Raw genomic sequence first — 27,578 nt, forward strand, 5'->3', positions numbered from 1 at the left:
TTAAGCAGAGGTTCACCTGCACATCTGCCAATGTGGTATACTGCATCCACTGTACCCGGTGCAGCTTCCTCTACATTGGGGAAACCAAGCGGAGGCTTGGAGACCGCTTTGCAGAACATCTCCGCTCAGTTCGCAACAAACAACTGCACCTCCCAGTCGCAAACCATTTCCACTCCCCCTCCCATTCTCTAGATGACATGTCCATCATGGGCCTCCTGCACTGCCACAATGATGCCACCCGAAGGTTGCAGGAACAGCAACTCATATTCTGCCTGGGAACCCTGCAGCCTAATGGTATCAATGTGGACTTCACCAGTTTCAAAATCTCCCCTTCCCCTACTGCATCCCTAAACCAGCCCAGTTCGTCCCCTCCCCCCACTGCACCACACAACCAGCCCAGCTCTTCCCCCCCACCCACTGCATCCCAAAACCAGTCCAACCCGTCTCTGCCTCCCTAACCGGTTCTTCCTCTCACCCATCCCTTCCTCCCACCCCAAGCCGCACCTCCAGCTACCTACTAACCTCATCCCACCTCCTTGACCTGTCCGTCTTCCCTGGATTGACCTATCCCCTCCCTACCTCCCCACCTATACTCTCTCCACCTATCTTCTTTACTCTCCATCTTCGGTCCGCCTCCCCCTCTCTCCCTATTTATTCCAGTTCCCTCTCCCCATCCCCCTCTCTGATTAAGGGTCTAGGCCCGAAACATCAGCTTTTGTGCTCCTGAGATGCTGCTTGGCCTGCTGTGTTCATCCAGCCTCACATTTTGTTGTCCTGAGTCAGCAGATCTAGGCACATCTGACTTAGAGACATAGACACTCCACACACAAATATATTAGCCCCAGGCAGAAACAGAGTTGGCAGACACACACACACCCTTCACACAGAGTGCTAACTCTCCACATTCCTCGCTCAACACAAATCACCCTATCAAGCCTGATGCTCCTTGGAGCTTGTTTCCATGATCTCAATGTTTGTTGTATTGTAAGTTGCTGATTTCACTCAGTATCCATCATTCTAGTATACCCTGTGTCTGGGACCAGCTCCTTGGCTCCAGTCCGGCATGAATTGGTCAGTCAGTAGCAGGGTGAGAGAAGGGTTTTATGGCGAACTCAGAAGTGCTGTTCTCAGTTGAGCTCATGTAGAGTTGCATGCCATATTGTTTACACTCTGCTTGATACATCAAACTCATGAGCTTGGAATCCAAAGAAAGTGTTCGTGAGCGGGGAAGGAAAGTTTCTGCAGAGAAATCCTGTAAATTCTGGGACTTGCCAGCACCACTATCAATCAAGGGACAACTTTGTAACTGACGTGTGAAAGAAGCTGGAATAGCGCTGTTATTCGGCATGGGGATAATATTTCTCCAAACTGTTTTCTCAGTGTTTTCGAAAAGCACAGACCAGGGATGTAAGCCATGTCCTCCAACGAACGTGTCTGTGACTAAGTCACTGTCTTCTGGAGAGTCAATAGCTGCAAAGAGAATGAAAATCATGTTTACTTCAGCAGAACAGAAGCTAAATGTAAAGTTCTTGTGATGATTAATTGAGCTGAATGAACTTAACATGATGAAGTTAACTGAAAAACAACCGGCATTAGGCTGTGCAACATCGAACCTGAGATTGGCTGGGCCATGACTGATGGGGGACATGAGACAGGCTTCAGGCTGCAACTCTGTTCCTGAACACAAGATGGAAGCAGAGAGCTTGGATCAGTCTAACGGCAGTGGGAGCTGCATTCTTGTTAAGGAATGGGGTGAAAGGTGATCAGGGATAGATGGGAACTTGGATCAATGAACCACGATTATAGCAGGCCGAAGGGGCCGAGTGACCTCTGCCTAATTCATATGAAGCATTCCTTTTGCTTTCTGATCACTCACTGGATGTGCACATTATGTTTCAGTCAGTCATGTACCAGGACACCAGATCCTCTGGACCTCACTGTTTATAACCTCTCTCATTTAAATAACACATAGATTTTATATGCTGCCCACTGTAGAAAGGGACACTGGTATCATCACTAGAATATTAATCCAGAAACTCAGCTCATGCTCTGGGGACGCTGGTACAAATCCCACCACAGCAGATAGTGGAATTTGAATTCAATAAAAAATCTGGAATGAAGAATGGGCTGATAACCATGAAATCATTGCCAATTGTCAGGATAAAACCCACCTGGTTCAGTAATGTCCTTTAGGGAAGGAAACTGCCATCATTACCTGGTCTGGCCTACATGTGACTCCAGACTCACAGCAATATGGTTGACTCTCTGCTGACCTCTGGGCAATTAGGTTAAAAAAAATTGGAAAAATTCGCACTTTCCCATGTTATTTTCCATCTGCCATATTTTTACTGACTCACTTTAATATCATTAGCATGTTTCACACTCACACCATCAGTCATTTCATCAAAGTAACTTCTGAGGGTCACACATAAAGTGGCCCCAGTACTTAACTCGGACATGGCTCACCAGATAATGCCAACAATCAGCCCTGTCGACTCTACAAAGTCCTCCTCACTAACATCTGGGGGTTACTGCCCACATTAGGAGAGCTGTCTCACAGACTAGTCAAGCAACAGCCTGACATTGTCATACTCTCAGAATCATACTTTACAGACAATGTCCCAGACACCATCATCACCGTCCCTGGATATGTCCTGTCCCACCGGCAGGACAGACCCAGCAGAGGAAGCGGGACAGTGGGATACAGCCGGGAGGGAGTTGCCCTGGGAGTCCTCAATATTGACTCTGGACTGCGTGAAGTCTCATGGCTTCAGGTTAAACATGGCCAAGGAAACCTCCTGCTGGTTACCACACACTGTCCTCCCCCAGCTGATGAATCCGTACTCCTCCATGTTGTAAAACACTTAGAGGAAGCAGAGAGAATGGAAAGGGTACAAGATGTACTCTGGGTGGGTATTTTAATGTCCATCACCAAGAATGGCTAGGCTTCAGTACTACTGATGGAGCTGGCCGGGTCCTAAAGGACATGGCTGCGAGACTGGGTCTGCAGCAGGTGGTGAGGGAACCAACAAGGGAGAAAAACATACTTGACCCCGTCCTTACCAATCTGCCAGCTGCAGTTGTATCTGTCCATGACAGTATCGATAAGAGTGACCATCGCACAATCCTTGTGGAGACAAAGTCCTGCCTTCACATTGAGAACAACCTCCATCGTGTTGTGTGGCACTGTCACCGTGCTCAATGGGACAGACTTCACACAGATCTAGCAACTCAAGGCTAGGCATTCATGAGGTGCTGTGGGCCATCAACTGCAGCAGAACTGTACTCCAGCACAATCTGTAACCTCACGGCCCGGCATATCCCTGACTCCACCATTACCATCAAGCCAGGGGATCAACCCTGGTTCAATGGAGAGGGCATGCCAGGACTAGCACCAGGCAGACCTGAAGATGAGTTACGACCCTGGTGAAGCCACCAAACAGGACTACTTGCACGCCAGACAGTGAAAGCAGCAAGTGATAGAGCTAAGCGATCCCACAATCAACAGATCAGATCGAAGCTCTGCAGTCCTGTCACGTCCAGTCGTGAATGGTGTCGGACAATTGGGCAACTCACTTGAGGAGGAGGGTCCACAAATATACCCATCAATGATGGAAGAGCCCAGCACATCAGTGCAAAAGATGAAACTGAAGCATTCGCAGCAATCTTCAGCCAGAAGTGCCGAGTGGATGATCCATCTCAGCCTCCTCCAGTGGTCCCCAGCATCACAGACACCAGCCTTCAGCCAATTTGATTCACTCCACGTGATATCAGTAAACAGGTGGAGACGCTGGATACTGCAAAGGCTACAGGCCCTGACAACTATTGCGGTAATGGTACTGAAGACTTGTGCTCCAGAACTTGTCGCTCCCTGAACCAAGCTGTTCCAGTTCAGTTACAACACTGGGATTTAGCCGGCAATGTGGAAAATTGCCCAGGTGTGCCCTGTACACAAAAAGCAGGACAAATCCAACCCGGCCAATTACCACCCCATCATTCTCCTCTCGATCATCAGTAAAGTGATGGAAGTTGTCAGTAACAGAGCTATCAATAACCTGCTCAGTGACGCCCAGTTTGGGTTCTGCCAGGGCCACTCAGCTCCTGATCTAATTACAGCCTTGGTTCAATGGAGAAAAGAGCTGAATTCCAGAGGTGAGGTGAGAGTGACAGCCCTTGATATCAAGGCTGCATTCAACCGAGTGTGTCATGAAGGAGCCCTGGCAAAACTAGAATCAATGGATATCAGGGACAAACGCTCCAGTGGTTAGAGTCAAACCTGACACAGAGGAAGATGATCGAGGTTGTGGGAGGTCAATCATCCCAGCTCCAGGACATCTCTGCAGGAGTTCCTCAGGGTAGTGTCCTTGGCCCAACAATCTTCAGCTGCTTCATCAGTGACCTTCCCTCCATCATAAGGTCAGAGGTGGGGATGTTCGCCAATGATTGCACAATCTTCAGCCCCATTCATGACTCCTCAGATACTGAAGCAGTCCAAGTTCACGTACAATAAGATCTGGGCAATATCCAGGGTTGGGTTGACAAGTGGTAAGTGACATTTGCGCTACACAAATGCCAGGCTATAACCATCTGCAATAAGAGACAATCTAACCATCACCCCTTGACAGCAGCAGTGAATTGAGGGGCATGTAGGTTAGGTTATTTTATTTTTGGATTAGGATTAATCCACGGCACAATATCGTGGGCCGAAGGGCCTGTACTGTGCTGTACTTTTCTATGTTCTATTTTCTATGTTCTATTCAATGGCGTTCCCATCACTGAATCCCCTACTATCATCATCCTGGAGGTTATCATTGACCAGAAACTCAACTGCACTCACCACATTAACACAGCGGCTACAAGAGCAGGTCAGAAGCTGGGAATCCTGCGGTGAGTAACTCACCTCCTGACTCCTCAAAGCCTGACAACCATCTACAAGGCACAAGTCAGGAGTGTGATGGAATACTCCCCACTTGCCTGGATGGGTGCAGCCCCAGCAACACTCAGGAAGCCCGACACCATCCAGGACAAAGCAGCCACTTGATTGGCACCACATCCACAAACATCCCACTCCCCCCACCACCGACACTCAGTCACAGCAGTGTTCTGCCCCCAATTCTGAGTTCTGCCCCATAAGATGCTCTGCAGAATTTCACCCAAGATCCTCAGGCAGCACCTTCCAAACCCACAACCACTTCCATCTAGAAGAACAAGGGCAGCAGATACATGGGGACACCGCCACCTTCAAGTTCCCCTCCAAGTCACTCACCATCCTGACTTGGAAATATATCAACGTTCCTTCACTGTCACTGGGTCAAGTCAACCTATAGCAGGAAGACTGCACCACTTATACAGTCATAAAGTCATAAAGTCATAGAAGCCTACAGCACAGAGACAGGCCCTTCGGCACAAACTGGTCCATGCTGACCAAAATGTCCATCCACACTAACCCCATTGCTCTGCACTTGGCCCATGTCCTTCTAAACCTTTCCAAACCACGTATTTGTCCAAATGCCTTTTAAATGTTGTTAATGTACCCGTCTCAGCCACTTCTGCTGGCAGCTCATTCCAGACGCGTACCACCCTCTGTGTAAAACAGTTGCCCCTCCGTATTCTTTCCCCTCTTACCTTAAACTGATGCCCTCTGGTCCTCGATTCCGCGATGCTGGGAGAAAGGCTGAGTGCATTCAACCTATGCATACATCTCATGATTTTATACACTTCTACAAGATCTCCCTCAGTCTCCTATGCTCTAAAGAAAACAGTCCTAGCTTGTCCACCCTCTGCCTATAACTCAGGCCCTGGAGTCCTGGCAACATCCCTGTAAATTTCTTCTGCATGCTTTCCAGTTTAATAACATCCTTTCATACAGTGTTTTAGTTTTTATTAATAGAGGGATCGAGTTCCAGAACCAACAGGCTATGCTGCAGCTGCACAAAACTCTGGTGCGGCCGCACTTGGAGTATTGTGTGCAGTTCTGGTCACCGCATTATAAGTAGGATGTAGAAGCTTTGGAAAGGGTGCAGAGGAGATTTACTAGGATGTTGCCTGGTATGGAGGGAAGGTCTTACGAGGAAAGGCTGAGGGACTTAAGGCTGTTTTCATTAGAGAAAAGAAGGTTGAGAGGTGACTTAATTGAAACATATAAAATAATCAGAGGGTTAGATAGGGTGGATAGGGAGAGCCTTTTTCCTAGGATGGTGACGGCGAGCACGAGGGGGCATAGCTTTAAATTGAGGGGTGAAAGATATAGGACAGATGTCAGAGGTAGTTCCTTTGCTCAGAGAGTAGTAAGGGAATGGAACGCTTTGCCTGCAACGGTAGTAGAATCGCCAACTTTAGGTACATTTAAGTTGTCATTGGACAAGCATATGGATGTACATGGAATAGTGTAGGTTAGATGGGCTTCAGATCGGTATGACAGGTCAGCCCAACATCGAGGGCCGAAGGGCCTGTACTGTGCTGTTGTGTTTTATGTTCTATGTTCTATGTTTCTGTAGCAAGGTGACCAAAACTGAACACAATCCTCCAAGTGCGGCCTCACCAATGTTCTGTACAACTGCAACAAAACTTCCCAACTTCTATACTCAGTGCCCTGACTGATGAAGGCCAATGTGCCAAAAGCTGCCTTCGGTGCCCTGTCTACATGTGAATCCGCTTTTAGAGAACCGCGCACCTGAGCCCCAAGGTTCTTCCACTGCACTCCTTACAGCACGACCATTCACCATGAAGCTCCTGTCTTGATGTGACTTAGCAAAATGCAACACCTCACACAGCTATTTAAACTCCATTTGCCATTTCTTGTCCCACTTCCCCAGCTGATCAAGATCCTACTGCAATTTCTGATAACCAACTCTGGTTAAGAACTGTTATTGAAAATCTCTGACTCTAATAAGACATGCTTTTTTCTTGCTTGTCTGGCTCACACCTTGTAAGGTTCTTTTGGAACAAGATTATTTGTAGCCCAGGATTGGGGCCACACAAAACAAACACTAACATCACAGGAAAACCCAAACTTCATTGGTCGGTAATAGATCCTAATTTGCCTCTGTATTTTAGGCTACTTTCAGATTCAAGGGAAATAGCAGATATATTACTAAGTTGATGACTAAAAGTTCTAGGAAATTAAAAATTACATTAAGAACATAGTAATTAAAATCAAGATGCTAGGCTCAATGATGTGCCATACCTGCATGACTTGGAAGCTGGTGGTCCCCATTGTGCTTAATAGTGACCACATCTGCAGCAACTGTTGGTTGTTTGAGGATCTCCAGCTTAGAGTTGATGAGCTGGAGTCTGAGCTTCAAACACTGTGATACATCAGGGAGGGGGAGAGTTACCTGGATGCTGTGTTTCAGGAAGCAGTCACATCTCTTAGATTAAATTCAGTCAGTGGTCCAACACTGTGACTATCAGTGAGGCAGGCAGAGGGATCCAGGGGATAGTGTTGAGGAATCCTCAGGCCTTAAGCGTGTCTAACAGGTTTGAGCTTCTTGCTCATTCTGTGGATGAGAGTGGGGGCTGCAGGGAGGATGGGCAATCTGACCTTAGCACCATCGTACAGGGGGCCATTCAAAAGGGGACACAAAACAGAAATGTCATTGTAATCGGGGACAGTGTAGTCATGGGAATGGACACTGTTTACTGTGGGCAGGATCAAGGGTCCCTAAGAGATAATGGAAACTGCAGATGCTGGAGAATCCAAGATAACAAAGTGTGTAGCTGGATGAACTCAGCAGACCAAGCAGCAGATGAAGGGTCTAAGCCCGAAACGTCAGCTTTTGTGCTCCTGAGATGCTACTTGGCCTGCTGTGTTCATCCAGCTACACACTTTGTTATCGAGGGTCCCTAAGGCTGTGTGTACCTGCCTGGTGCCCAGGGTCATGATATCCTATCTGAGTCACAGAGGAACTGCAGTGGGAAGGGAAAGGTCCAGGTACTAATGATATCAGCGGAAAGAGGGAAGGTGTCCTACTGACGGAATATGGGGGGCGAGGGGCAAAATGAGAAAGCTGAGTCAAAAAGATGTTGATCTCTGGATTATTAGTTGAGCCACAAGCCAACACAGGGTCAACAACATTACACAGATTATTGTGTTTCTCACAGATTGGTGTGAGAGAAACAGGTTTGAATTCCTGGGATACTGGGGAAGGAGGGAGTTATCCCAATGGGACAGGCTCCACCTGAATCATAATGGGACCGGAGGCTGGTGAATTGCATTCTTGGGCTTTGTTACGAATAGTAACTCATTACCCATTACCTAATCTGAGATTGCTTGCTCCCTGGTTTACTCAAGTGACATATTGCTCTAGTGAACCATCCCTAATGGACTCTATGAACTCATCATCATTGCTTTCCTTTCCAACTTGATTAACCCAATCAACAAGAAGATTAAAGTCACCCATAGTTATTGCTCTGTTCTTTTATATGCTCCATTTCTGCTTCTCAGTTATTTCTGGGGTATTATTCTTATTCTCTACAGTGACCATAGACTTGGAAATATATCTCATTCCTTCAGTGTTGCTGGGTCAAAATCCTGGAATTCCCTCCCAAGGGCATTGTGGGTCAACTCATAGCACACGGACTGCCTCAGATATGACCAACAAATCATATGAATCCTGGATATCAAGGGACATAGAGGATTGGATAGAGACAGAGAGAGGCTTATAGCAGATAGCAGGAGCTCAGAATGGTAGAAGCCCAAGACGAATACAAAATGCACAAGGGAAAGCTTAGAAATAAAAGTAACACAAAAAACAGGGCATGAAAAAAAGGGCAGGTAAATTAAAAGTCCTGAATTGTACAAGTGCATTAAGGACAAAAGGATAACTTGGGAAAGGATTGGGTCCATTAACGTAAGTTGTGCATGGAACAGGAGTGCATAGGTAGGGTTCTAAATGAATACTTCATGTCAGTGTTCAGTAGTGAGAAGGATAATATGGGCATAGAAATCAGGGAGAAGGATTGTGATATACTTAAAGAAATTAACATAGACAGACAGGGCATTCAGAGTGATCTGTCAGACTTCAGTAAACATCCAGAGCCAGATGAAATGTATCCCAGGCTGTTGAGAGAGGCAAGGGAGGGACGAGCAGGGCTGCTGACAGTAAGTTTCAATTCGTCCCTGCCAGACAACTGCAGGACAGCTAATATGGTACAGTTCAAGATGGGGACAAGTGACTAGCCAGCAAACTACAGGCCAGTCAGTCTAACTTCGGGGGTGGGGAAACTATTGGCAGTAATTTTCAGGGACAAAATTAACCTGTATTTGGAGAGGCGGGGCCTAATCGGGAAGTCACTGTGGTTTTGATAAGGGGAGGTCATGTCTGACCAACTTAACTGAATTTTTGAAGAGGTGTATTCCACACAGACTTTAGCAAGACTTTTAAAGAATAAAAAGCAGAGGACAGCACGGGAACAGGTCCTTTGGACCACCAACACTGTGCTGAATCATGATGCCTTTCTAACCCAACAGCCTTTTGCCCCTAAGTGGTCCATATCCCTGCATTCCCTGCCTCTTCATGTATCTGTTTATGATGCCTCTCAAACATTGCTATTGCACCTGCCTCCAGCCCCTCCTCTGGCAGCACATACCAGGCACGAGCCACCTTCTGTGTTAAAAAAGTTCCTCTCGCACCTCCTTTAAAATCACCCTCTTTAACATTAAGCCTGTGCCCCCTAGTAACTGATATTTCTACCCTGGGTAAAGGGCTCCAACAATCTGTTCTGTCTATGTCTCTCTCAGTTTTGTAAGCCTCTATCACATTACCCCTCATCCTTCAATGTTCAAATGAAAACAAAGTGAGTTTGTCCAGTCTCTCCTCAGAGCTAACACCCTGCAAACCAGGCAACATCCTGATAAATAATTTCTGTACCCTCTCCAAAGCCTCCACATCCTTCTGGTAATGTAGTGACCAGAACTGTGCACAATATTCTAATTGCGGTTGAACTAAAGTTCGATACAGCTGCAATATGACTTGTCAATTTTTATACTCTATGCCCTGATCGATGAATACGAGCATGCCATGTGCCTTCTCAAGCACCTCATCTACTTGTGTTGCTCTTTCAGGGTCCCCCTCTGCATGGTGATGCTACTAATGGTCCTGCCATTGACTGTACACTGATAAGTCTTGTTACAGACTGAACATTATGGCCATCGATGATCTAAGCCACTGTATAAGTCTCCAGCCTATCTATAACCTGCTGTATCCTCTGGCAATCCTCCTCACTGTCTGCAGCTCCCCCAGTCTTTGTGTCATCCACAAACGTACTGATCAGGCTACCCATATTATCAACCAAATCATTTATTGATATTATAAACAATAGAGGTCCTAGCACTGATCCCTGTGGAAAACCACTGGTCATAGGAAGGACATGAGTGATGTCGAACTCAGGGATGAGTGTGTGAATATTCCAGAAAATGCCAGTGTATTGAAAGAGGATGTGTTTGGGTATCTAAACTGCATTAAGGTGGACAAGTCCCCAGGACCAGATGGGATCTATCCCAAGTTACCGCGAGAAGCAAGGGAATAAATAGCTGGGGCATTAGCAGCCATCTTCATATCCTCCTAGACCACAGGTGAGGTTCCAGAGGACTGGAGATTAGCCATATTGTTCCTTTGTTCAGGAAAGGAAGGAGGGATAATCCAGGAAACTATAGGTGGGTGAGTCTGATGTCTGTGGTGGGGAAGCTCTTGGCGAAGATACTGAGGAACGAGAGATATGCACTGGATGTGAGTTTGCTCGCTGAGCTGGAAGGTTAGTTTTCAGATGTTTCGTCACCATTCTAGGTAACACCATCAGTAAGCCTCCGACGAAGCACGGGTGTTATGTCCCGCTCTCTATTTATCTGGTTAGGTTTCCTTGGGTTGGTGATGTCATTTCCTGTTCTTTTTCTCAGAGGATGGTAGATTGGCTCCAAATCAATGTGTTTGTTGATGGAGTTCTGGTTGGAATGCCATGCTTCTAGGAATTCTCGTACATGTCTCTGTTTGGCTTGTCCTAGGATGGATGTGTTGTCCCAATCAAAGTGGTGTCCTTCCTTATCTGTATGTAAGGATACGAATGATAGTGGGTCATGTTGTTTTGTGGCTAGTTGATGTTCATGTATCCTGGTGGCTAGCTTTCTGCCAGTTTGTCCAATGTAGTGTTTGTCACAGTTCTTGCAAGGTATTTTGTAGATGACGTTTGTTTTATTTGTTGTCTGTATAGGGTCATTTAAGTTCATGCACATATTAAAGATATGCATATTTGGAAGAAAATGGACGAGTTAGTGACAGGCAGCATGGTTTTGCCTGGGGAAGGTCACGTCTCACCAACCTGATTGAATTTTTTGAAGAGGTAACAAAGATAATTATCCATGCCACAGGCACAGTGGCTCAGTGGTTAGCACTGCTGCCTCAGCGCCAGGGACTAGGGTCTGATTCCACCCTCTGACAGCTGTCTGTGTGGAGTTTGCACATTCTCCCCATGTCTGCATTGGTTTCCTCCGGGTGTTCTCGTTTCCTCCCACAGTCCAAAGATGTGCAGGCTAGGTGGACTGGCCATGTTAAATTGCCCATAATGTTCAGGGAGGTGTAGATTAGGTGGGTTATAGGAGGATGGGTTGTGGTGGGATGCTCTGAGGGTCAGTGTGAACTTGATGGGCCGAAGGGCCTGTTTCCACATTGTAGGGATTCTATGAATCTATCGATGAATATTTGATAGGGAAGGGATGTAGTTTATATGGACTTTAGTAAGGCCGTAGATAAAGTTCCCGCATGGCAGATTAGTTCAATAACTGAAGTCACATGGGATTTAGGATGGCCTGGCTAGATGGATAGAAAAGTGGCTTGGTCATAGAAGACACGGGGTAGCAGTGGAAGGATGTTTTTCAGAATGAAGACCAGTAAAGAGTGGTGTTCCACGGACGGTCTGGTTAGTCAGTTTGCAGCTAACATGAAGATGGGTGGAGTTGCTGATAGAGCCGATGATTGAGAAAGGGTACAACAGGATATCGATAAATTGGCAACTTGAAATGGCAGATGGAGTTTCATCCAGACAAATGCGAGGTGACGCATTTTGGAGGCTGGAGCATGGAGTATGAGAGTTGGGAAAACATGTTGCAGCTGTATAAACCCCCTTGTTAGGCAGTATTTGGAGCATTGTATGCAGTTTTGATCACCACACTAGCAGAGGAATGTGGAAGTTTTGGAGAGAGTACAGAGAAGGTTCACCAGGATATTGTCTTGTCTCAAGGGCATTGACTATGAGGAAAAGTTAAAAAGACTAAGATTGTTTTCACTGGTGACTGAGAGGAGATCTGATAGAGTTCTACAAAATTATGAGAGGCATAGATAGGGTGGATAAGCAGAGGCTTTTTTCCCCAGGGTTGAAGTTTCAATTACGAGGGGGCACGGGTTCAAGGAGAGAGGGAGAAAATTTAAGGGAGACGTGCGAGGGAGGTTTTTTATGCAGAGAGTGGTAGGAGCCTGGAATGCACTGCCAGAGGTGGTGGTGGAAACAGGCATGTTGGTGATATTTAAAAGACACCTGGATGGGTACATGAATATGGAAGGAAAACAGGGATACAGGCCAAATAAGGGCAGAAAGTTTGTTTTTTAGTTTAGTCAGTAAATGATGATCAGCACAGGCTTAGCGGGCCTAATGGCCTGTTCCTGTGCTGTACTACTCCTTTGTTCTTTTATTGCTAAAGGGATTGAGGTTAAAAGCAGAGAGGTTATGTTGCAGCTGTACAAGGTGCTAATGAGGTCACACCTGGAGTACTGTGTGAAGTTTTGGTCTCCTTACTGCACTGGAGGCTGTGCAGAGGAGATTCACGAGGTTGATTCCAGAGTTAAGAGGGTTGGAACTGCAGGTGCTGGAGAATCCGAGATAACAAAGTGTGGAGCTGGATGAACACAGCAGGCCAAGCAGCATCTTAGGAGCACAAAAGCTGATGTTTCTGGCCTAGACCCTTCATCAGAAAAGGGGGAGGGGGAGAGTGTTCTAGAATAAATAGGGAGAGAGGGGGAGGCGGACCGAAGTTGGATAGAGGAGAAGATAGGTGGAGAGGATTCAGTCAAGTTAAAGGGGTGGGGGTGGAGCCTGTAGAGGTGAGTGTAGGTGGGGCAGGTAGGGACGGGATAGGTCAGTCCGGGGAGGACGGACAGCTCAAGGGGGCGGGATGAGGTTAGTAGTTGGGAAATGGAGGTGCGGCTTGAGGTGGGAGGAGGGGATAGGTGAGAGGAAGAACAGATTAGGGAGGCAGAACAAGCTGGGCTGGTTTTGGGATGCGGTGGGGGGAGGGGAGATTTTGAAGCTGGTGAGATCCACATTGATACCATTGGGCTGCAGGGCTCCCAAGCGGAATATGAGTTGCTGTTCCTGCAACCTTCGGTTGGCATCATTGTTGCACTGCAGGAGGTCCAGGATGGACATGTATTGGGCTTATCGGAGAAGCTGAATAGACTGGAATTTTATTCATTGGAATTTAGAAGAATGAGGGAGGGATCTTGGAGAAACATATAAAGTTATGAAGGAAATAGATCAGATACGGGCCGAATAAGGGCAGAAGGTTTGTTTTTTAGATTAGTTAGAACGTAATGATCAGCACAGGGTTGGAGGCTGAAGGGCTTGTTCCTGTGCCGTACTTCTTTAGTCTTTCGTCTTGAGTCAGAGAAACATTCTTCTACCACAATGCTCTGTCTTCCATGACCAAATCAGTACTGTCGCCATCTTACTAGCTCACCGTGGATCCCATGTGACTTTACCTTCTATCTCGGTCTACCATGAAGACCCATGTCTAAGGTCTTGCTCCAGTCCATATTGACATAATTCACCGTGCTGCCCTCAGTCATCAAAAAACTCAATCAAGTTTGCTCATTGTGAAGGTAAGAGCCCATGGGATCCAAGGGAACTTGGCAAATTGGATCCAGAATCGGCTAATTGGTAGGATGCAAAGAGTGATGTTAGTCTTCAGTCACAAAAAAATCCCTCTGTGTCCAGTGGGATCCTACAGGGTCAGTGTTGGGGCACTTGCTGTTTGTGGCTTATATAAATGATTTGAATTTGAATATAGTAAGGTTGATCAGTGAGTTCACACATGAAACAAAAATTGGTGCGGTGTTAAATAGTGAGGAGAATATCCTTAGATCAGAGCAGGATATAGACAGGCTAGTCAGTGGTAAATGGAATTAAATCCAGATAGCTGTGAAGTGATGCACTTAGGCAGGACAAACAAGGCAAGGGAATACATGATGGACAGTAGGACCCTGGGAGGCACAGAGAGTCAGGGTGACCTTGGCGTGCATGACCATCGATCCCTTCAGGGAGTGAACAGCTGGATACCATGGGGGTATATAGCATACCTGTGTTTAATAGCCAAGACATTTAACTCGTCTGTGGGAAGGGTGGAGTGTATAGACGAGTAGAAAGATGAACAGGTTAAGTCAGGTCAGGGAGGCAAGGAGGAGGGGGAGACCTGCATATGGGATAAGGCTGGGGATGGAGAGATTTTGAAGCTGGTGAAGTCAATATTGAGGCCACTGGGCTATAAGTTCCCAATGAATATAATCCCAATCTACTCGGTCTCTCCTCATAAGCCAACGCCCTCAACTCCGGAATCAACTTAGTGAACTCAGAGAAGGAGCGGGAGCAGCAGAGGAAGTGACGAGGACCAGAGGGGCAGCCGGGAAGGAAAGCAGTGAGTATAAATACTCACCCTTCGACGCCAACGGCCATTTGGAGTGCGAGCAGCAGCTGAGGTAAGATGAACCCGGAAGACTGCAGCTAAGGTAAAGCAGTTTATTTTTAAAATTACTTACCGGTAGTGGGCAGCGGTGTTTTTCCCCTTTCAGAGAAGGAGCGGGAGCAGCAGAGGAAGTGACGAGGACCAGAGGGGCAGCCGGGAAGGAAAGCAGTGACCATATATATCAGCAAGGCGGCTAAACCCGAGACTCTACAACTATAGTGTCTCCCACCCGCCCTCCTCCTCTAACCTAGTTAATGAGGTAAGGTTCATTCTAAACTTTCTCTATTGAATATAAGTTTGTTATTAATTCTATAGCAACTTTAACTAAGCTTTCTACTTTAGTATTGAGTGTGTGTTCAGATAAGTGGGGTATGGATGTTTGGGCAGTTGCCAGCAGAATGTGGCAGTTGGGAGACATGGCACACGTCTCCGCTGGCTACATCTGCGGGAAGTGCACCCAACTACAGCTCCTTGAAAACCGTGTTAGGGAAATGGAGCTGGAGCTGGATGAACTACGGATCATTCGGGAGGCAGAGGGGGTAATTGAGAGGAGTTATCGGGAGTTGGTCACTCCTAAGGCTCAGGACGAGGATAGATGGGTTACAGTTAGGGGGAGGAAAGGGGACAGACAGACAGTGCAGAGATCCCCTGTGGGCATTCCCCTCAGCAATAAGTATACCGTTTTGGATACTGCTGGGGGGGATGACCTACCAGAGGAAAGCCATAGTAGTCAGTTCTCTGGCACTGAGCCTGACACTGTGGCAAAGAAGGGAAGGGGGCAGAATAGAAAAGTATTCGTGGTAGGGGACTCGATAGTTAGGGGAATCGACAGGAGATTTTGTGGTCAAGATCGGGATTCCCGGAAGGTATGTTGCCTCCCTGGTGCCAGGGTCCGGGACGTCTCTGATCGGGTGTATAAGGTTCTAAAAGGGGAGGGCGAACAGCCAGAAATCGTGTTACATATTGGCACAAATGATATAGCCAGAAATAGGATTGAGGATATAAAAAGTGATTTCAGGGAGTTAGGATGGAAGCTGCAGAGCAGGACGAACAGAGTAGTGTTCTCTGGTTTACTACCGGTGCCACGAGATAGCGAGGTGAGGAACAGGGAGCGGGCGCAGCTGAACACGTGGCTACGCAGCTGGTGTAGGAGGGAGGGCTTCAGATATGTAGATAATTGGGATGCCTTCTGGGGAAGGTGGGACCTGTACAAGAAGGACGGGTTGCATCTGAACTGGAAGGGGACCAATGTCCTGGGTGGAAGGTTTGCTCGAGTAGTTCAAGAGGGTTTAAACTAGTATGGCAGGGGGGTGGGAACCTGAGCTGTATACCGGAGGTGAGCGTTGATGCAGGTGAGGCAGTAGCAAGAGGTAGACCAGCTAGTGGGAAGGATTTTCCTGGGAAGGAACCAAGGGATCGGTTAAAGTGTGTTTGCTTTAATGCAAGGAGTATCAGGAATAAAAGTGATGAACTTAGAGCATGGATCAGTACCTGGTGCTATGATGTTGTGGCCATAACAGAGACATGGGTTTCTCATGGGCAGGAATGGTTGCTGGATCTTCCAGTGTTTAGAGCATTTAAAAAGAATAGGGAGGGGGGAAAAAGAGGAGGGGGTGTAGCACTACTAATCAGAGAGGGTATCACAGCTACAGAAGCTTCCTTTGTCGAGGAAGATCTGCCTACTGAGTCAGTATGGGTGGAAATTAGGAACAGCAAGGGAGTAGTCACCTCGTTAGGGGTTTACTACAGGCCCCCCAATAGCAGCAGGGAGATTGAAGAAAGCATAGGTCGACAGATTTTGGAAAAGTGTGCACGCAGTAGGGTTGTTGTAATGGGTGACTTTAACTTTCCTAATATTGATTGGAACCTCCTTCGAGCAGAAGATTTGAATGGAGCTGTTTTTGTAAGGTGTGTTCAGGAGGGTTTCCTAACGCAGTACGTTGACAGGCCGACGAGGGGAGAGGCCATTCTAGACTTGGTGCTCGGAAACGAGCCGGGGCAGGTATCAGATCTTGTGGTGGGAGAGCATTTTGGTGATAGCGACCATAACTGCCTCACATTCTACATAGCTATGGAGAAGGAGAGGATTAGGCAAAATGGGAGGATATTTAATTGGGGAAGAGGAAACTATGATGCGATTAGACATGAGTTAGGAAGCATGGACTGGGAGCTGTTGTTCCATTGTAAGGGAACTATAGACATGTGGAGACTGTTTAAGGAACAGTTGTTGGGAGTGATGAGTAAATATGTCCCTCTGAGACAGGCAAGAAGGGGTAAGATAAAGGAACCTTGGATGACGAGAGCGGTGGAGCTTCTCGTCAAAAGGAAGAAGGTAGTTTACATAAGGTGGAGGAAGCTAGGGTCAAGTTCAGCTAGAGATGATTACATGCAGGCAAGGAAGGAGCTCAAAAATGGTCTGAGGAGAGCCAGGAGGGGGCACGAGAAAGGCTTGGCAGAGGAATCAGGGAGAACACAAAGGCATTTTACACTTATGTGAGGAATAAGAGAATGGTCAAAGAAAGAGTAGGGCCGATCAGGGATAGCATCGGGAACTTGTGTGTGAAGTCTGAGGAGATAGGGGAAGCCCTAAATGAGTTTTTTGCTTCTGTCTTTACGAAAGAAATGAACTTTGTAGTGAATGAAACCTTTGAAGAGCAGGTGTGCATGCTGGAATGGATAGAGATAGAGGAAGCTGATGTGCTAAAAATTTTGTCAAACATTAAGATTGACAAGTCGCCAGGCCCGGACCAGATTTGTCCTCGGCTGCTTTGGGAAGCGAGAAATGCAATTGCTTCGCCACTTGCGAAGATCTTTGCATCCTCGCTCTCCACTGGAGTCGTACCTGAGGACTGGAGAGAGGCAAATGTAATTCCTCTCTTCAAGAAAGGAAATAGGGAAATCCCCGGCAATTATAGACCGGTAAGTCTCACGTCTGTCGTCTGCAAGGTGTTAGAAAGGATTCTGAGGGATAAGATTTATGACCATCTGGAAGAGCATGGCTTGATCAAATACAGTCAACACGGCTTTGTGAGGGGTAGGTCATGCCTTACAAACCTTATCGAGTTTTTTGAGGATGTGACTAGAAACGTTGATGAGGGTCGAGCTGTGGATATGGTGTATATGGACTTCAGTAAGGCATTTGATAAGGTTCCCCATGGTACGCTCATTCAGAAGTCAGGAGGAATGGGATACAGGGGAACTTAGCTGCTTGGATACAGAATTGGCTGGCCAACAGAAGACAGCGAGTGGTAGTAGAAGGAAAATATTCTGCCTGGAAGTCAGTGGTGAGTGGGGTTCCACAGGGCTCTGTCCTTGGGCCTCTACTGTTTGTAATTTTTATTAATGACTTGGATGAGGGGATTGAAGGATGGGTCAGCAAGTTTGCAGATGACACAAAGGTCGGAGGTGTCGTTGACAGTGTAGAGGGCTGTTGTAGGCTGCAGCGGGACATTGACAGGATGCAGAGATGGGCTGAGAGGTGGCAGATAGAGTTCAACCTGGATAAATGCGAGGTGATGCATTTTGGAAGGTTGAATTTGAAGGCTGAGTACAGGATTAAGGATAGGATTCTTGGCAGCATGGAGGAACAGAGGGATCTTGGTGTGCAGATACATAGGTCCCTTAAAATGGCCACCCAAGTGGACAGGGTTGTTAAGAAAGCATATGGTGTTTTGGCTTTCATTAACAGGGGGATTGAGTTTAAGAGTCGTGAGATCTTGTTGCAGCTCTATAAAACTTTGGTTAGACCACACTTGGAATACTGCGTCCAGTTCTGGGCGCCCTATTATAGGAAAGATGTGGATGCTTTGGAGAGGGTTCAGAGGAGGTTTACCAGGATGCTGCCTGGACTGGAGGGCTTATCTTATGAAGAGAGGTTGACTGAGCTCGATCTCTTTTCATTGGAGAAAAGGAGGAGGAGAGGGGACCTAATTGAGGTATACAAGATAATGAGAGGCATAGATAGAGTTGATAGCCAGAGACTATTTCCCAGGGCAGAAATGGCTAGCATGAGGGGTCATAGTTTTAAGCTGTTTGGTGGAAAGTATAGAGGGGATGTCAGAGGCAGGTTCTTTACGCAGAGAGTTGTGAGAGCATGGAATGCGTTGCCAGCAGCAGTTGTGGAAGCAAGGTCATTGGGGTCATTTAAGAGACTGCTGGACATGTATATGGTCACAGAAATTTGAGGGTGCATACATGAGGATCAATGGTCGGCACAACATTGTGGGCTGAAGGGCCTGTTCTGTGCTGTACTGTTCTATGTTCTATGTTCTATGTTGAACCTCCTCTGCACCCCCTCCAGTGCCAGTACATCCTACTCAAGTAAGGAGCCCAAAACTGCACACAGTACTCCAGGTGTTGCCTCACCAGCACCTTGTACAGCTGCAACATAACCTCTCTGCTTTAAAACTCAATCCCTTGAGCAAGGACAAGGACACCCGGGTCCCTCTGCATAGCAGCATGCTGCAACTTTTTACCATTCAAGTAATAATCCTTTTACTATTACTCCTACCAAAATGTATGAGTTCACCTTTATTTACATCGTATTTCATCTGCCAGACCGTTGCCCACTCACTCAATGTATCTATGTTCCTCTGCAAAGTTTCCCAGTGCTCTGCAGACTTTGCTCTGCCACTCATCTTAGTGTCATCTGCAAATGCGTGGTCCCCAACTCCAAATCATCTATATAAGTTGTAAATAATTGGTCCCAACACCGATCCCTGAGGCACATTACTAAACTATTAACTAAACTATTACAATGAAAATGTTTCCAATCAATATTTGGAAAGTTGAAGTCACCCATGACGACAACCCTGTGACTTCTGCACCTTTCCAGTATCTGCCTCCCAATCCGCTCCGCCACTTCTCTGCAACTGTTAGGGGGTTTAGGGGGTCTGTAAATAAAACCCAACAAAGTGACTGAGATAATGGGAACTGCAGATGCTGGAGATTCCAAGATAATAAAATGTGAGGCTGGATGAATACAGCAGGCCAAGCAGCATCTCAGGAGCACAAAAGCTGACGTTTCGGGCCTAGACCCTTCGCCCGAAACGTCAGCTTTTGTGCTCCTGAGATGCTGCTTGGCCTGCTGTGTTCATCCAGCCTCACATTTTATTAACCAACAAAGTGACTGCTCCTTTCTTGCTCCCGGCCTCAACCCAAATTGACTTTCTCGACATATCATTCTTGAACTGCCTTTCAGTAACTGCTGTACTCGCCCTCACTAGCAATGCCACTCCCCTGGCTCTTTTTACACCTTTCCTATTTCTTTTAAAGCATCCAAATCCCAGAATTTCCAACAACCATTCCTCTCCCTCAGTCCCAAGTTTCTGTAATGGCCACAACGTTGCAGTTCCAGGGACTGACCCATGCTCTAAGTTCATACACCTTATTTCTGATGCTTCTAGCATTGAAGAATACGCACCTCAAACTATCTCCCTGTCCACAATTATGCTCCATCGACTGCACTTCTTCATTAACAGCCTCACTCCCTGCTGTATCCATTGGAAGGCTGAATACCTCATCCTCTGAATTACAAATCCAGTTCCCCAATCACTGCCAATCTATTTTAAACCGTCCTGTACAGCTCGAGAAAACCTCCCTCCCAGGATATCTGTGCCCTTCCGGTTCAGGTGCAACCCGTCCTTCTTGTACAGGCCCCACCTTCCCCAGAATGTACTGCAATTATCCACACAATGGAAGCCCTCCCTCCTACACCAGCCCTGTAGCCACGTGCTTAGCTGCACTCTCTCCCTATTTCTAGCCTCGTTATCACGTGGCACCGGTAGTAATCCAGAGATAACTACCCTGTTTGTCCCAGGCTTCTGCTTTCAACCTAACTCCTTGTACTCGTTTTTCACATTCTCAGTGCTTTTTCTCCCTAGGTCATTGGTACTGATGTGTGCCATGACTACTGGTTGCTCACCCTCCCCCTTAAGGATCTTGAAGACACAAAGGACAAAGAAAATTACAGCACAGGAACAGGCCCTTTGGCCCTCCAAGCTTGCACCGATCCAGATCCTCTGTCTAAATCTGTCACCTATTTTCCAAGGACCTGAGACGCCATGGGCCCTGGCACCTGGGAGGCAACATACCATCTGCTTGTCTCGATTGTGTCCATAGAACTGCCTGTCTGTGCTACTTACTATTGAATCCCCCACTATGTTCTATGTTCTTTATTCTGACATGGAGGGGACCAAGGGTGGGCATGTTGTGAGGGAAGTGGGAGGGGCTATTAAAATGGTTGGTGAACAGAAATTTGAGTTAGTTGTTGAGTGCAGAGTGCAGGTGCTCTGCAAACTGATCCCTGAGTCTGCACTTGGTCTCCCTGGTACACGGGAGACCCCATCAGGAGGAACAGATACAATAGATCAGGTTGGATGAAGTGCGGGTGAATCCTCTCAAAAACAAGTATTCAGTTTTGGATACTGTTTGGGGGTTGACTGTTCAGGGGAAAGCAGCAGTAACCAGGTGGGTAGCGCTACAACTGGCTCTGGGGCACAGCGGGAAACAGTAAAGGTAAACAGGGCCTTCATGAGAGGAAACGCGATAGTTAGGATGACAGATGGGAGATTCTGTGGCTGCAGACCGGAATCCAGGATGGTGTATTGCTTCTTGTCTGCGGGGTCCAGGATATCTCGAATGGTTGCAGACATTCTGCAAGGGGAACAGTGAGCAGCCAAAAGTCATTGTGCACATTGGCACAAATGACATAGTTAGAAATTGGGATGAGGTCCTGTGGAGTGATCAGAGAGAGCCAGGAACAAAATTAAAAACCAGGACCTCAATGGTGGTCATCTCCGGATTACTCCCAATGCTGTGTGCTATTAAGAACAGGAGAATATGGCAGATGAACATCTGGCTAAAGAATTGGTGCAGGGGTGCAGGGATTCAGATTCCTGCATATTGGGATCTTTTGTAGGGCAGAGGTCTGTTCAAGAGATATGGGTTTCACCTGAACTGGGCAGGGACCAGCATCCTGGCAAGCAGATTTGCTCATGCTGCAAGGGAAGGTTGAAACTAGATTGGCAGGGGGGTAGGATCCTCAACAGCAGGGAGGGAAGTGCATTGCTGGAAGGAGATACAGTAACCAGAAACAGCAAGTTGAAGAGAGGTCAAGCTGGAACAGGACAGGGAGTGAGGAACGCCTGTTGGATTAAATTGCATCTATTTCAATGCAAGAGGGCTGTCAGGTAGGATCAATGACCTCAGGGTGTGGGTAGGGATGTAAGACTGGAATATTGTAGCCATTACAGAAACATGGCCAAGGGAGGGACAGCACTGGCAGCTTCATGTATCAGGGTGTAGGGTGCTTTAGGTGGGACAGAGGGGGAGGGAAGAGGGGAGAGGGAGTTGCATTTGTGATTAAGGAGAGTATAACAGCAGTAGTCAGAAATGAAATAACTGAGGGATCATCCAATAAGGCGTTGTGGGTGGAGCTAAAGGAGATGGTGATGTTATTGGGATTGTATTATAGGCCCCCAAATAGTAAATGGGAATTAGAGGAACAAATATGCGGGAAGATTGCAGAGACTTGCAGGGGAATAGGGTTGTCATAGTGGGTTTTTTAATTTTCCTAACATAGACTAGGACTGCCATAGTGTTAAGCGCTTAGATAGGGTGGAATTTGTTACATGTGTTCAGGAAAGTTTCTTCAAGCAGTATATGGAGAGTCCTAGTTGGGAAGGGTCAAACTTTGACCTACTGTTAAAAAATAGGGCAGGACAGGTGATTGAGGTGACAGTGGGGAAGGACATTGGAATCAGTGATCATAGTTCTGTTAATTTTAAAATAGTTATGGAGAAGGACAAAACTGGTCCACAGGTTCAAGTTCGAAATTGGGGCAAGGTGAATTTTGATGGAATTAGACAGGAACTTGCAGGGGGTTGCAGTGTGTTGCAGTTTGTTTGCAGGCAGGGGGACCTCTGGCAACTGGGAGGCCTTTAAAAGTGTGATAGCTAGACTTCAAGGTCTATATGCTCCTGTGAGTGTGAAGGGCAAGGCTGGCAGGAGTAGGGAACCCTGAATGACAAGAGACATTGAGGCTTTGACCAGAAAAAAGGAGTCATGGCTCAGGAGCAGGCAGCTGGGATCAAGGGAATCCCTGGAGATATATACAGGGATACAGGAGTTTACTGAAGAAGGAAATCAGGAGGGCGGAAAGGGGGCATGAGATAGCTTTGGCTGAGATGATTAGGGTGAATCCAAAGAGATTCTTTAAGTATATTAAAGGAAAAAGAATAACTAGAGAGAGAGAATAAGACCTCTCAAGGACCAGAGTGGACATGCATGTGTGGAACTACAAAAGATGGGTAAGGTCCTCAATGAACATTTCTCCTCTGTGTTTATCGTGGAGAAGGACATGAAGACTTGGGAACTTGGGGAAGTTAGTGGCAATATCTTGGGGACAGTCCATATCACCGTACAGGAGGTATTGGACTTATTAAATCTCCTGGTCATGACCAGATATATCCAAGAAACCTGAAGAAGCTGAAGAAGAAATAGCCGGGGCTCTGGTGGATATATTTGCATCATCGTTAGCGATGGGTAAAGTCCTGGAAGACTGGAGGTTAGGGAATGTTATGCCTTTATTGAAGAAAGGCTGCAAAGAAAATCCTTGGAATTATAGGCCTGTAAGCGTAATATCTGTGGTAGGTATGGTACATGAGAAGATTCTGAGGAGTAAGATGCATAAGTATTTGGAAAGGCAGGGTTTGATTAGGAGTAGTCAGGATGGCTTTGTGCGTGGGAGATCATGTCTCACAAATATGTTAGAATTCTTTGACCAAGCTCTTTGATATTTTTATGGAAAATATTCAACATGGTGCTCAGTTACAAGTGGTGTACCACAAGGATCTGTTCTAGGTCCTCTTCTATTTGTGGTTTTTGTAAACGATTTGGATGAAGGTGTGGAAGGGTGGATTAGCAAGTTCGCGGACGATACGACGGTGGGTCACGTTGTGGACAGTGCGGACCCACTGTTCTAGGTTACAAAGGGACATTGATAGGATGCAGAGCTGGGCTGAGAAGTGGCAGATGGAGTTTAACCCTGAAAAGTGTGAGATGATTCATTTTGGAAGGACAAACTTGAAAGCAGAATACAGAGTTAATGGAAAGATTCTTGGCAGTGTGGAGGAGCAGAGGGATCTTCAGGTTCATATTCACAGTTTCCTGAAAGCTGCCACCCAGGTGGATAGAGTTGTTAAGAAGGCGTACGGTATGTTAGCTTTCATTAATAGAGGGATTGAGTTCAAGAGCCATGAAGGTATGCTCCAGCTCTACAAAACCCTGTTTCGGCCACGTCTGGAGTATTGTGTCCAGTTCTGGTCACCTCATTACAGGAAAGATATGGAAGTGTTGGAAAAGGTGCAGAGAAGATTTACCAGGATGTTGCCTGGAATGGAGAGAAGGTCTTACGAGGAAATGTTGAGAGAGCTAGGGCTTTTCTCTTTAGAACGATGAAGGATGAGAGGTGATTTGAGAGATGTGTACAAAATGATCAGAGGTATAGATAGAGTAGACAGCCAGAGACTTTTTCCTGGGGTGGAGGTAGCTTTTACGAGGAAACGTAGTTTTAAAGTGAGTGGAGGTAGATATCGGGGAGATGTCAGAGGTTTATTCTTTACTCAGAGAGTGGTCAGGGCGTGGAATGCATGGCCAGAGAGGGTAGTGGAGTTGGCCTCATTCAGGGCATTTAAGCGGCTATTAGACAGGCATATGGATGATAGTATAAAGTAGGGGTGGAGGTTAGATAGACCTTAGGTTTAGGGTAAACGTTTGGCACAACATCGAGGGACGAAGGGCCTGTCCTGTGCTGTACCGTTCTATGTTCTAGAGTGACCAGGAAGGTTGATGAGGGCAGGGCAGTGAACATAATTGATATGGATTTCAGTAAGTCCTTTGATAAAGTTCCATATGGTTGGCTGCTCTGGAAAGTTAGATCACACGGAATCCAGGGAGAGTTGGCAAATTGGCTTGATGGCAGGAAGCAGAGAGTAATACTGGAAGATAATAAAATGTGAGGCTGGACGAACACAGCAGGCCAAGCAGCATCTCAGGAGCACAAAAGCTGACGTTTCGGGCCTAGACCGTTCATCAGAGAGGGGGATGGGGGGAGGGAACTGGAATAAATAGGGAGAGAGGGGGAGGCGGACCGAAGATGGAGAGTAAAGAAGATAGGTGGAGAGAGTGTAGGTGGGGTGGTAGGGAGGGGATAGGTCAGTCCAGGGAAGACGGACAGGTCAAGGAGGTGGGATGAGGTTAGTAGGTAGCTGGAGGTGCGGCTTGGGGTGGGAGGAAGGGATGGGTGAGAGGAAGAACCGGTTAGGGAGGCAGAGACAGGTTGGACTGGTTTTGGGATGCAGTGGGTGGAGGGGAAGAGCTAGGCTGGTTGTGTGGTGCAGTGGGGGGAGGGGATGAACTGGGCTGGTTTAGGGATGCAGTAGGGGAAGGGGAGATTTTGAAACTGGTGAAGTCCACATTGATACCATATGGCTGCAGGGTTCCCAGGCGGAATATGAGTTGCTGTTCCTGCAACCTTCGGGTGGCATCATTGTGGCAGTGCAGGAGGCCCATGATGGACATGTCATCAAGAGAATGGGAGGGGGAGTGGAAATGGTTTGCGACTGGGAGGTGCAGTTGTTTTTTGCGAACTGAGCGGAGGTGTTCTGCAAAGCGGCCCCCAAGCCTCCGCTTGGTTTCCCCAATGTAGAGGAAGCCGCACCGGGTACAGTGGATGCAGTATACCACATTGGCAGATGTGCAGGTGAACCTCTGCTTGATGTGGAATGTCATCTTGGGGCCTGGGATGGGGGTGAGGGAGGAGGTGTGGGGACAAGTGTAGCATTTCCTGCGGTTGCAGGGGAAGGTGCCGGGTGTGGTGGGGTTGGAGGGCAGTGTGGAGCGAACAAGGGAGTCACGGAGAGAGTGGTCTCTCCGGAAAGCAGACAGGGGAGGGGATGGAAAAATGTCTTGGGTGGTGGGGTCGGATTGTAAATGGCGGAAGTGTCGGAGGATAATGCGTTGTATCCGGAGGTTGGTAGGGTGGTGTGTGAGAACGAGGGGGATCCTCTTGGGGCGGTTGTGGCGGGGGCGGGGTGTGAGGGATGTGTCGCGGGAAATGCGGGAGACGCGGTCAAGGGCGTTCTCGATCACCGTGGGGGGAAAGTTGTGGTCCTTAAAGAACTTGGACATCTGGGATGTGCGGGAGTGGAATGTCTTGTCGTGGGAGCAGATGCGGCGGAGGCGGAGGAATTGGGAATAGGGGATGGAATTTTTGCAGGAGGGTGGGTGGGAGGAGGTGTATTCTAGGTAGCTGTGGGAGTCGGTGGGCTTGAAGGGTTAGGGATAGTGGAAGGATGTTTGTTGGACTGGAGGCCGGTGAGTAGTGGTGTGCCTTAGGGGTCAGCGCTGGGCCCATTGCTGGTTGTTGTCTATGTCAATGATTTGGATGAGAATGTACAAGGCATGATTAGTAAGTTTGTGGATGACACTAAATTAGGCAGTATTGTGGACAGTGAGGAAGGTTATCAGAAATTACTGCAGGATTTTGATCAGCTGGGGAAGTGGGCTGAGAAATGGCAAATAGAGTTTAAAGCGAATAGTGTGAGATGCTGCATTTTGGAAAGTCACAACAAGGTGGGAGTTTCATGGTGAATGGTAGGGTCTTAAGGAGTGCAGTGGAGCAGAGGGACCTTGGGGTTCAAGTGCACGGTTCTCTGAAAGTGGAGTCACAGGTAGACAGGGCAGTGAGGAAGGCTTTTGGCACACTAGCCTTCATCAGTCAGGGGATTGAGTATAGGAATTGAGAAGTTATGTTGCAGTTGTACAGGACATTGGTGAGGCTGCACTTGGAGTGGAGCTGGATGAACACAACAGGCCAAGCAGCATCTTCAGAGCAGGAAAGCTGACGTTTCGGGCTGAGACCCTTCATCAGAAATGAAGGAGGGGAAGAGAGTTCTGAAATAAATAGGGAGAGAGGGGGAGGCAGATCAAAGATGGATAGAGGAGAAGATAGGTGGAGAGGAGACAGAAAAGTTAAAGAGGTCGGGATGGAACCATAAGACCGTAAGACAGAGGAGTGGAAGTAAGGCCATTTGGCTCCCCAAGTCCACTCTGCCATTTAATCATGGCCGATGGGCATTTCAACTCCACTTCCCTGCACTCTCCCCATAGCCCTTAATTCCTTGTGAGATCAAGAATATATCAATCACTGCCTTGAAGACATTTAACGTCCCAGCCTCCACTGCACTCCGTGGCAATGAATTCCACAGGCCCACCACTCTCTGGCTGAAGAAATGTCTCCTCATTTCTGTTTTAAATTTACCCCCTCTAATTTTAAGGCTGTGCCCACGGGTCCTAGTCTCCCCGCCTAATGGAAACAACTTCCCAGCGTTGACCCTTTCTAAGCCATGCATTATCTTGTAAGTTTCTATTAGATTTCCCCTCAACCTTCTAAACTCTAATGAATACAATCACAGGATCCTCAGCCGTTCGTCATACATTAAATCTACCAGTCCAGGGATCATCTGTGTGAATTTCTGCTGGACATGCTCCAGCGCCAGTATGTCCTTCCTAAGGTGTGGGGCCCAAAACTGGACACAGTATTCTAAATGGGGCCGAACTAGAGCTTTATAAAGTCTCAGAAGCACATCGCTGCTTTTATATTCCAACCCTCTTGAGATAAACGACAACATTACATTCGCTTTCTTAATTACGGACTCAACCTGCAAGTTAACCTTTCGAGAACCCTGGACCAACACTCCCAGATCCCTTTGTACTTCTGATTTGCGAATTTTCTCACTGTTTAGAAAATTGTCCATGCCTGTATTCTTTTTTCCAAAGTGCAAAACCT

The 27,578-nt window shown here is 47.2% G+C and overlaps 1 protein-coding gene across 6 annotated transcripts in view; it reads right to left on the reverse strand.

Annotated features, from left to right (window-relative positions):
• Positions 1-758: 758 nt before the first annotated feature.
• The window catches only part of rtkna (rhotekin a), a 132,216-nt gene continuing 105,396 nt past the window's right edge, over positions 759-27,578 (reverse strand). For 5 of the 6 annotated variants that reach the window (XM_059650923.1, XM_059650916.1, XM_059650915.1 and 2 more), the window contains one exon: positions 759-1,470. In XM_059650923.1, the coding sequence (XP_059506906.1) occupies positions 1,073-1,470 (398 nt within the window). In that variant the 3' untranslated portion in view covers positions 759-1,072. The remainder of the gene's footprint in view (positions 1,471-27,578) is intronic. The other variant, XM_059650927.1, reaches the window with a different exon arrangement.

The sequence above is a fragment of the Stegostoma tigrinum genome, chromosome 1 (assembly GCF_030684315.1).
Source record: "Stegostoma tigrinum isolate sSteTig4 chromosome 1, sSteTig4.hap1, whole genome shotgun sequence".
Lineage (NCBI taxonomy): Eukaryota > Metazoa > Chordata > Chondrichthyes > Orectolobiformes > Stegostomatidae > Stegostoma > Stegostoma tigrinum.